The sequence below is a fragment of the Homarus americanus genome, unplaced genomic scaffold (genome assembly GCF_018991925.1).
Source record: "Homarus americanus isolate GMGI-L3 unplaced genomic scaffold, GMGI_Hamer_2.0 scaffold53081, whole genome shotgun sequence".
Taxonomy (NCBI): Eukaryota; Metazoa; Arthropoda; class Malacostraca; order Decapoda; family Nephropidae; genus Homarus; species Homarus americanus.
In genome coordinates this window covers 1-10,616 of record NW_024752373.1, presented here as the reverse complement: position 1 = coordinate 10,616, position 10,616 = coordinate 1, and the positions used below count along the sequence as shown (strand labels likewise).

The 10,616-nt window shown below is 38.3% G+C and overlaps 1 protein-coding gene across 1 annotated transcript; it reads right to left on the bottom strand.

The window, feature by feature from the left end:
- Nucleotides 1-4,876: 4,876 nt before the first annotated feature.
- Nucleotides 4,877-5,386, bottom strand: LOC121855076 (probable serine/threonine-protein kinase YabT). The gene has a single exon (XM_042349901.1). It carries the CDS (start codon nt 5,384-5,386, stop codon nt 4,877-4,879), a length of 510 nt encoding a protein of 169 aa, XP_042205835.1.
- Between the last annotated feature and the right edge of the window lie 5,230 nt (nt 5,387-10,616).

Genomic DNA, 10,616 nt, shown 5'->3' with positions numbered 1-10,616 from the left:
TACCATAAATCCCTTAACAAAATATTCAGCTTATAAATTACCCTTAACCAAACTTAACCTAAACATTAACAGTATATACATATTAATAAACATAAAACAATCCTGAAGCAAGTGGACGTGGGGGAGTTAATACAAAATATAAGTACTTAAGTGAGGAGCTGAGATGGCTGACGAGTAAGGCTGAGTATTGTAGAAGACGGTAGGTAGTCACTGCACGTAGGTTTAGATATATGATCCTGTGGTCACTTCCCAGAGCCAAGTCCTCTCCTCGAATTGGAGCCGACAAAGAAGACTCGGAGGAGGTGACGCAACAACCAGAATATGGAGAAGGAAACCTCGGAGTGGTAACTAAGACGAGTCATACTCGTGTCTCTGTCCCCAGATGGCGTTGCTCGGTGCTGTAGGTAGATCAGACAATATGATGGCGAAAAAGGTGGAGGTTCGTAACAAATGTAAAAGCTTTTCTACTTTATAATCGAAAGACAGAACGTTTTAGCTTATTCCCGAACAACAGGGAAATTAAACAGCTGGAGTATGTTTGTGTATTTGTCAAGTAATATAAACTACGATGGTAAATGGGAAAGAGAATAAATGCAAAAATAAATAAAGTAAAAACAGCATTAAATAATAATTAAGGATATTTTAAAAAGGAACATTAATTTAATTTGAAAACACAAGCACAATTACGATATATGAACAGTTTTATTGTGTGGGTAAAAACGTTAACATCTTGAGCAGAGAGGAGGAGGCTAGAGGCCCTTAATATATGGTACTACAGGATTGCTGAGAATATACTGATAGGAAAACAAAAGGAGAAAGACTGAAACTCTAAAACTACGATAGAGGCGACAAAAGCTTATAGAACAATATAAGAAACTTTATCCATATAACAACGATACAGCTAACAAAAACTTCTATAATAAAATAAAAGAAAATACTCTGTCCATATAATAGGGGATGAGGAGATAATGGTGGAGATATTAATGAGTAAAGGTGAGGGAAGGAGAGCCAAGGGAATGCAGGGATTATGGTCAATAACGGAACTTAAAGTTTGGCTCCAGGAGAGAAACAAAGTCTGAGAGGATTAATAAACACAAGCAGAAACATAATGGAATCCTAAGACATGAGGAGCAACTTGATATATAATACAGGTGTTAGGTTACTGTAACCTAACACCTCTAATAAACCTAAATATAAACAAATTAACCTAACCTCACCCTACAACTTTAACCAATAGTGAGATATACACTGACGTCACTGGGTTAAGGATCTACCGTTGACTAAACACCGTATATGTAGGGTTTTACTGTATAGCGTGAGTGGTGTGAAGAGAGGCAGGTGGCGGTGGTCTACAGGTGTGGGATGGTGTTAGTGAACCGCTTCTCCCCGGGTTGACGAGAGAGAAAAGGCAACATTAAAAAACTTGTGTAGGTTAATTTAGTCTTTCTCTTCTAATTGTTATTTCTCTTATTTTTATTATTACACCCCCACAGGCCCCGTTGTGGGTCGATGACCTGTGCCCGGATGGGATATTCCCCGTAAAAAAGAAAAGAAAAAAAAATCAATGACTGATTATTTTAACATAGTGTTTGTATGTATAGAGATAATATTTGTTTTAATGGATGCATAATTACTTAGATTTTGACCGGCTGCTTTTACTGGGTATTATTACATTCTTTGTCTAGATTTTAATGAAAATTGATGGGGTAAAAATATGGCTCGAGTAGGAATGAATGAAACAGTGGTGTGAGCAGTAACAGAGGACTACAAACAAGCTGAATATAATCACTACCCTTGTTTATAAAATGAACGCGGCAGATATCACATGACATGATTATTATATATATCAGATTATTACCAAGTGTTATAAGACTCCAGTATGATAACTTCTCCCACGATAACAGTTCATAAAGTGTATAAGATAATGACGTAAGTTTTTCTTTAGTCGTATTTGGGTGTGAGAAGGAAGGGTCAGAAGAGGTATTTAACACTTAATACGTTCGATATTAACTGAATTCACTTAAATGAACTCACAGAAATCATGTAATTATCTCCTTTTATTTTTCTTTATGGACGTTTTAGGTGATAATGAGGCACAAAAGACTTCACATTTCATTTAATTCTTCTGTGTGATGTGGGTAATGGCTGAGAGGCTGTCAGGGGAAGGATCGTGGCTGTTCCTCTCGTGGTAATCTAATTCACTTATTTCGGTATAATATCCTGCGGCTTCTGACCATTACGAGTGCTAAGTAAGAGAGATGACCAATGCTGGTTTATGATGACAACAATAACTAAGGTTCCTCCTCCTCTCCTCTCTCAAGCTATCTCTATACTACCCACTAGTTCCCTCTGCTTATTTCCCACCTTTAATTATCGCTTATTAATACCAATTGCCACCTCTTACTGATCAAGAATACAATATTTACTCCTCATGTGGTACTCATGATTATTATTATTATTATTATTATTATTATTATTATTATTATTATTATTATTATTATTATTGTTATTGTTATTGTTATTATTATTATTATTATTATTATTATTTACAACTACATTATTGTGACGTGTTAATGTAAACCCGTAATACGTTAATGGTTCAGTCAAGCAATACATTAATTCATACTTCAATCCGCTGTAGTAAATGGTCCTTTGATATTTTATGTTTCTCGTCCTGGCTTTGTTCGTAATCTCTCTCTCTCCCACTCTTTTATTTATTTTTTTATCCGTTACTTTCCCTCACTACTTTTCTTCCTTTCTTTCTTTCTTTCTTTCATTAGACAAACGGGTAAGGTCTTGGACAATAAAATCAAACATTGTTACTCGAACTGGACGGGAATTTAATGCTCTGATAGTTCATATAATGGAATCCGTTCATCCCATCGATTGAAATATAATGTTGTTAAATTAGTTTCATGTAAATCAATTGATGGTGGAAGCATTATTAAAATCATTATTAATCGTTCTGTTGATAATAATGTTAAAGTTGGTTTATGTAAATTATGTAAATATAAGGCCACCTATATTTTGTTAATAATTATTCACAAAATATAAGTGGCCTTATATTTATACTCGATGCTGCATGTTAAGCCTGTGTGACTGTGTGACTATTGCTTGTTTGTGGTAACGTCTCCTGGTGCCTGTGTTAAGGCTTTACTCTTGTATACACACACCCCAAAAAGTATCTTTACGGAGGTGTCAGATGAATTTCAAAATGAACTTTGTGGCTCCAATTGTCTAGGTGTTACTTGAATATTATATGAGTCAGGCGCCCTGTGTGATGCTCACTAGATACTCACACACCACTTGTCCACCTCTGTAAGCTTCCCTGGGCTGGTTCCCTTTGCTTCCGTATTATATATCAAGTTGCTCCTCATGTCTTAGGATTCCATTATGTTTCTGCTTGTGTTTATTAATCCTCTCAGACTTTGTTTCTCTCCTGGAGCCAAACTTTAAGTTCCGTTATTGACCAGAATCCCTGCATTCCCTTGGCTCTCCTTCCCTCATTAATATCTCCACCATTATCTCCTCACCCCCTATTATATGGACAGAGTATTTTATTTTATTTTATTATAGAAGTTTCTGTTAGCTGTATCGTTGTTATATGGATAAAGTTTCTTATATTGTTCTATAAGCTTTTGTCGCCTCTATCGTAGTTTTAGAGTTTCAGTCTCTCTCCTTTTGTTTTCCTATCAGTATATTCTCAGCAATCCTGTAGTACCATATATTAAGGGCCTCTAGCCTCCTCCTCTGCTCAAGATGTTAACGTTTTTACCCACACAATAAAACTGTTCATATATCGTAATTGTGTTTGTGTTTTCAAATTAAATTAATGTTCCTTTTTAAAATATCCTTAATTATTATTTAATGCTGTTTTTACTTTATTTATTTTTGCATTTATTCTCTTTCCCATTTACCATCGTAGTTTATATTACTTGACAAATACACAAACATACTCCAGCTGTTTAATTTCCCTGTTGTTCGGGAATAAGCTAAAACGTTCTGTCTTTCGATTATAAAGTAGAAAAGCTTTTACATTGAAACCCACATGCAGGATAAATTTTAATCGGCTATGTACTGTGTTGTGCGCCGTTCTAGCATTTCACGGTAAGTATATATTTCTTGTTGTGAAAACAATGTTCTGCAAAAATTAATGTAATTTAAGTTATCGTCAATTTTAATGTGGAAGAATTTAAATATACAAATGTTATTGGCATACAGGGTAACAATATTAATGGGAAATTAAAAGTAATGTTGTCTTTGTATTATTTATTTACAATACATAAAGTCCCCTTAATCAGCCCCTAAACCACGACACAGCCCCGTGTAGTGGGGCGTGGCACATAAGTGTCGGGGGGTCTCGCAAGGTTAACTTAAACCCTACACCGAGACGCTCTAAGCCGTCATTTATGAGTCGTCTCAACATAAATGAACTGGCGTAGTGTTCTTTTAACCGTTCTTAGAACATCATGCAGTCACTTTCATCCTTGTATTTGACAAGGAGGCCCATGGTGATACAAATTACAAATAGTATGATTAGGGTGTAAAGACAACAACGGACTACACCCCAGCGCCGGCTTGGCACAGTGGTGGTAGAGCCCGTTGAGTCGCCCTCACCCATGTTCTTTACTTTGTAGTCGTCCTTCACTTGCTCGTCAGTGGAAGAAATTTCATAGAGGGTCAACCTCTCCAAAACCTCTATGAGTGAAGGACGACTGTGGGCCTCGGGGTTACACATACTAAAGGCAATTTTGTTCACCACAAAGGGCAAGTCCCGTCGTCTAACGGTAAACCATTCTATTGTCTTGCCAACTGCGAAAACATCTGTGTACGCTTCAGCTGTGCCGCCAGAGTGGTAGAGCTCTGGTGCATAGAACTAATTAAGGGCTGCATGCTTGAATTGAGGAGTCCCAATTTTTAGGGAAAGCCCAAAATCAATCACATGGACCTCGATGTCCCCATTTTCATTTTCCTCCACAAACATGTTGTCGGGCTTTATATCGCCATGAATATAACCAGATCGGTGAATTTCATCCAGACTTTTAAAGAGAGCGATAAGACATCTGACAAACTCGTCTGGTGTACAATGTTGGACAAACTCTACCATGTCTACACCCCGTGTAAACGTCATTACGTATGCCGGGTAATCCTTACATTGATAGAGAACCAGCGGGGCGCCGCCAGCACCGTTTAACCCAATAAGGATGTTTTGCTCGTGAAACAAAGGTGTAACTCCATCCTTGGCCCTTTTCAAACAAACAAGTCGATCGTCTACTTCAATTAGTTCTACAATCCCATTTTCTCCCCTCCCGAGTTCCTCTCGAATTGTACTTTGTTGGGCTTTTTCATAAAGCTCCTTATTAGAGATAATTATGGGATAACACATTTTTGAGTTTGGAGAACACATATTTTCACTTCGGGAACAAGTGTTACGTTATTAGCGTGTTGACTTGCACACACCTTTAACTCTGAGATCCGGCAACTAAAACATAAACAGGTTGGAATGTTGACGTCAAATGGTGTAACTCATTATAGAAGGAAGAAATAGTATTGGTGTAATAGTGAACATGTTGTACTGTATTGGTGCTGTAGTAAAGGTTTATACTGTAGTGTTGTAGTGACCATGTAGTACTGTACTGGTGCTGTAGTAAAGGTTTGCACTGTAGTGTTGTAGTGTCCATGTAGTACTGTACTGGTGCTGTAGTAAAGGTTTGTACTGTAGTGTTGTTGAGAACATGTAGCACTAGTGTTGTGGTGACCCTGTAGTACTAGTGATGTAGTGAACATGTACTGTATACTGTACTGGTGCTGTAGTAAAGGTTTTTACTGTAGTGTTGCAGTGATCATGTAGTACTAGTGTTGTGGTGACCATGTAGTACTAGTGTTGTAGTAAACATGTATATTGTACTATTGCTGTAGTAAAGGTTTGTACTGTAGTGTAGTAGTGACCATGTAGTACTAGTGTTGTAGTGAACATGTAGTACTGTACTGGTGCTGTAGTAATGGTTTGTACTCTCGCTTTGTGGTGACCATGTAGTACTAGTGTTGTAGTGAACATGTAGTACTAGTGTTGTAGTGAACATGTAGTACTAGTGTTGTAGTGACCACCTTAGTACTAGTGTTGTAGTGAACATGTAGTACTAGTGTTGTAGTGACCACCTTAGTACTAGTGTTGTAGTGAACATGTAGTACTCGTGTTGTGGTGAGCATGTAGTTCTAGTGTTGTAGTGAACATGTAATTCTAGAGTTGTAGTGAATATATAGTACTAGTGTTGTAGTGAGCATATAGTTCTAGTGATGTAGTGAGGATGTGGTTCTTGTGCTGTAAAGACCATGTAGTACTAGTGTTGTGGTGACCATGTAGTACTAGTGTTGTAGTATATTGTACTATTGCTGTAGTAAAGGTTTGTACTGTAGTGTAGTAGTGACCATGTAGTACTAGTGTTGTAGTGAACATGTAGTACTGTACTGGTGCTGTAGTAATGGTTTGTACTCTCGCTTTGTGGTGACCATGTAGTACTAGTGTTGTAGTGAACATGTAGTACTAGTGTTGTAGTGAACATGTAGTACTAGTGTTGTAGTGACCACCTTAGTACTAGTGTTGTAGTGAACATGTAGTACTAGTGTTGTAGTGACCACCTTAGTACTAGTGTTGTAGTGAACTGTAGTACTCGTGTTGTGGTGAGCATGTAGTTCTAGTGTTGTAGTGAACATGTAATTCTAGAGTTGTAGTGAATATATAGTACGAGTGTTGTAGTGAGCATATAGTTCTAGTGATGTAGTGAGGATGTGGTTCTTGTGCTGTAAAGACCATGTAGTACTAGTGTTGTGGTGACCATGTAGTACTAGTGTTGTAGTAAACATGTATATTGTACTATTGCTGTAGTAAAGGTTTGTACTGTAGTGTAGTAGTGACCATGTAGTACTAGTGTTGTAGTGAACATGTAGTACTGTACTGGTGCTGTAGTAATGGTTTGTACTCTCGCTTTGTGGTGACCATGTAGTACTAATGTTGTAGTGAACATGTAGTACTAGTGTTGTAGTGAACATGTAGTACTAGTGTTGTAGTGACCACCTTAGTACTAGTGTTGTAGTGAATATGTAGTACTAGTGTTGTAGTGACCACCTTAGTACTAGTGTTGTAGTGAACATGTAGTACTCGTGTTGTGGTGAGCATGTAGTTCTAGTGTTGTAGTGAACATGTAATTCTAGAGTTGTAGTGAATATATAGTACTAGTGTTGTAGTGAGCATATAGTTCTAGCGATGTAGTGAGGATGTGGTTCTTGTGCTGTAAAGACCATGTAGTATTAGTGTTGTAGTGAACATGTAGTACTAGTGTTGTAGTGACCATGTAGTACAAGTGTTGTAGTGAGCATGCAGTACTAGTGTTGTAGTGAACATGTATACTGTACTGGTGCTGTAGTAAAGGTTTTTACTGTAGTGTTTTAGTGAACATTTAGTACTAGTGTTGTTGTGACCATGTGCTACTGTACTGGTGCTGTTGTAAAGGTTTGTACTGTAGTGTAGTCGTGACCATGTAGTACTAGTGTTGTAGTGAACATGTATACCACTGTACTGATGCTGTAGTAAAGGTTTTTACTGTAGTGTTCTAGTGAACATTTAGTATTAGTGTTGTAGTGACCATGTAGTACTAGTGTTGTAGTGAACATGTATACCACTGTACTGGTGCTGTAGTAAAGGTTTTTACTGTAGTGTTCTAGTGAACATTTAGTACTAGTGTTGTAGTGACCATGTACTACTGTACTGGTGCTGTAGTAAAGGTTTTTACTGTAGTATTGTAGTGAATATGTAGTTCTAGTGTTGTAGTGAACATGTATACTGTTCTGGTGCTGTAGTAATGGTTTGTACTGTAGTGTTGTAGTGACCATGTAGTACTAGTGTTGTAGTGAACATGTACACCACTGTACTGGTGCTGTAGTAAAGGTTTTTACTGTAGTGTAGTAGTGACCATGTAGTACTAGTGTTGTAGTGAACATGTATACTACTGTACTGGTGCTGTAGTAAAGGTTTTTACTGTAGTATTGTAGTGAATATGTAGTTCTAGTGTTGTAGTGAACATGTATACTGTTCTGGTGCTGTAGTAATGGTTTGTACTGTAGTGTTGTAGTGACCATGTAGTACTAGTGTTGTAGTGAACATGTAGTACTGTACTGGTGCTGTAGTAATGGTTTGTACTGTAGTGTTGTAGTGAATATGTAGTACTCGTGTTGTGGTGAGCATGTATTACTGTATTGGTGCTGTAGTAAAGGTTTGTACTGTAGTGTTGTGTGAGGGGGCGGGTAACAACAAGCAAGCTGCCACCAATGTGAGGGGGCGGGTCTAGGCCTGCCTCCAATGTGAGGACGCGGGTTCCCTCTTGCGTCTACACCACCCTCATCTTACTTACTTCTCTTAGTCTTACTCTTACTCAGTTCCGTCACCTATTCTTTTGGTAGCATGGACATTCTTTTGGTAGCATGGTTGAGGGTCAAGGCGCGTGAGTATGGTAATTCTGGTATCAAGTCACTTGGATGGAAATAAAGGTAAAATACTGTGGGAGAAAGGAATACACCTAAAGTACTCTAAAAACAAGTTTATTAATATGCAATCAATGGGGAAAGATATTGTATTAAACATATAACTACCAGGCTCAACTCCTGGGCTTAGTGGAAACTCAGTCCCTTCTTCTTTACTCTTACTCACAACATTACTGGTGTTACATTACATGGCACTCATTGTAGATTACTTTACACAACATATACGTTAATAATGATACTAGCATATACAGGGGTCCACTACCCAACATGGGATAATTATTTCCAACTAATTATCCCAAACATACATGTTACAACACTCTCTGTGGACATATACTTTTAAGGAGTAACCCAGGGTAGAGCACTGGGGCTCGCGCCTGTTGTTATTGTGGGGTAGCCAGACACATGGCGAGTCTGGGGTCTGGCTCAACGAAGCCGTGGGGCACATTAATCAGGCCCCATCTGTGCCATCATTTCGTATATGATCCCGGCTGGTTATTTACTACATCAGAGGCCGTTGTTGAATGGTTGCAAGAATCACAATGGGATCTGGAGACAAAGGGGAAGCAGCATCAGGGGCGTGGGGAAACATGACAACACAAACAAACTCTCTTGTCTAGACGACAGACGTATTTACGTTATATTACTTCTACACTGGGTGAATAACAATTCAACTGTTAAATCATGAACACTGGTGAACACTGATATTCACTACAATTGACTGAATTAACTGAATGGCTTTACAAAAACATACCTGGAGAAATATGGGAGCAGCGTCAGAGAACGCTCTGCCTGGCTCGTTTGTCTATATATATCCCTGAGTTGCCAGTGATCTCTACTCACGCAATGACAATAATTACAAACAAACTAACTGTTACTCATTCAAAGACGACCCTCAGTTGACAAAGTTCTGGCGAATTACTCGAGTTGATTAATACAGACTAATTCAAGATTGAGCTTCCCAGGAGAAAGTGGAATAACAACGCATTGATAACTCTGTTCGAAGGCGGGACTTACTGGGAGGGATCACGAATGTAGCGTCTATGGGGAAAAAACACGTCTTCTCAGGGGTCGCTAACTCACTCATGTTTTGCGGGCGTGGAGTTTAATAAGAATCAGTAGTTAAATAGATCAGCAGTCAACGTGACCATGACAGTTGTAGTGACCATACAGTACTAGTGTTTTAGTGAACATGTAGTACTGTACTGGTGGTGTAGTAATGGTTTGTACTGTAGTGTTGTAGTGAATATGTAGTACTCGTGTTGTAGTGAGCATGTATTACTGTATTGGTGCTGTAGTAAAGGTTTGTACTGTAGTGTTGTAGTGACCATACAGTACGAGTGTTGTAGTGACCATGTATTACTAGTGTTGTAGTAATCATGTAATTCTAGAGTTGTAGTGAATAAGCAAATAAACAAACTAAAGCCTAATAAGTCATCTGGTCCCGATGAGATATTTGCCAGAGTATTAAAGGAATGTAAGGAAGAGCGTAGTATGCCCTTAGCAAAGTTGTTTAACATGTCCTTAAAAACAGGTGTAGTACCAGAATCCTGGAGGATAGTGAATGTAATACCGATTTTCAAGAAGGGGGATAGATCACTATCCTCTAACTACCGCCCAATCAGTCTAACATCAATAGTAGGCAAATTACTGGAAGCAATCACTTCAAACTCTATTCGAAATCACCTGGAGAAGCACCTATTGATCAATGATTCCCAGCATGGCTTCACAAGCGGACGTTCATGTCTAACTAATCTATTAACATTCTTTTCATCAGTTTTCGAATCGGTGGATGAGGGGCACAATTATGATGTGGTATATCTCGACTTTAGCAAAGCCTTCGACAGAGTCCCCCACGAAAGATTAATTAGAAAGGTAGAAGCACATGGCATCAAAGGTAATATCCTAAAATGGATTAGGGCGTGGTTACAGGACAGGAAACAGCGAGTGAGCATTAATGGCACTAAGTCCCATTGGAGCAATGTCACAAGTGGAGTTCCCCAAGGCTCAGTACTTGGACCATTATTATTTATTATATACATAAACGACATAGATATCGGCATAGACAGCAACGTAAGCAA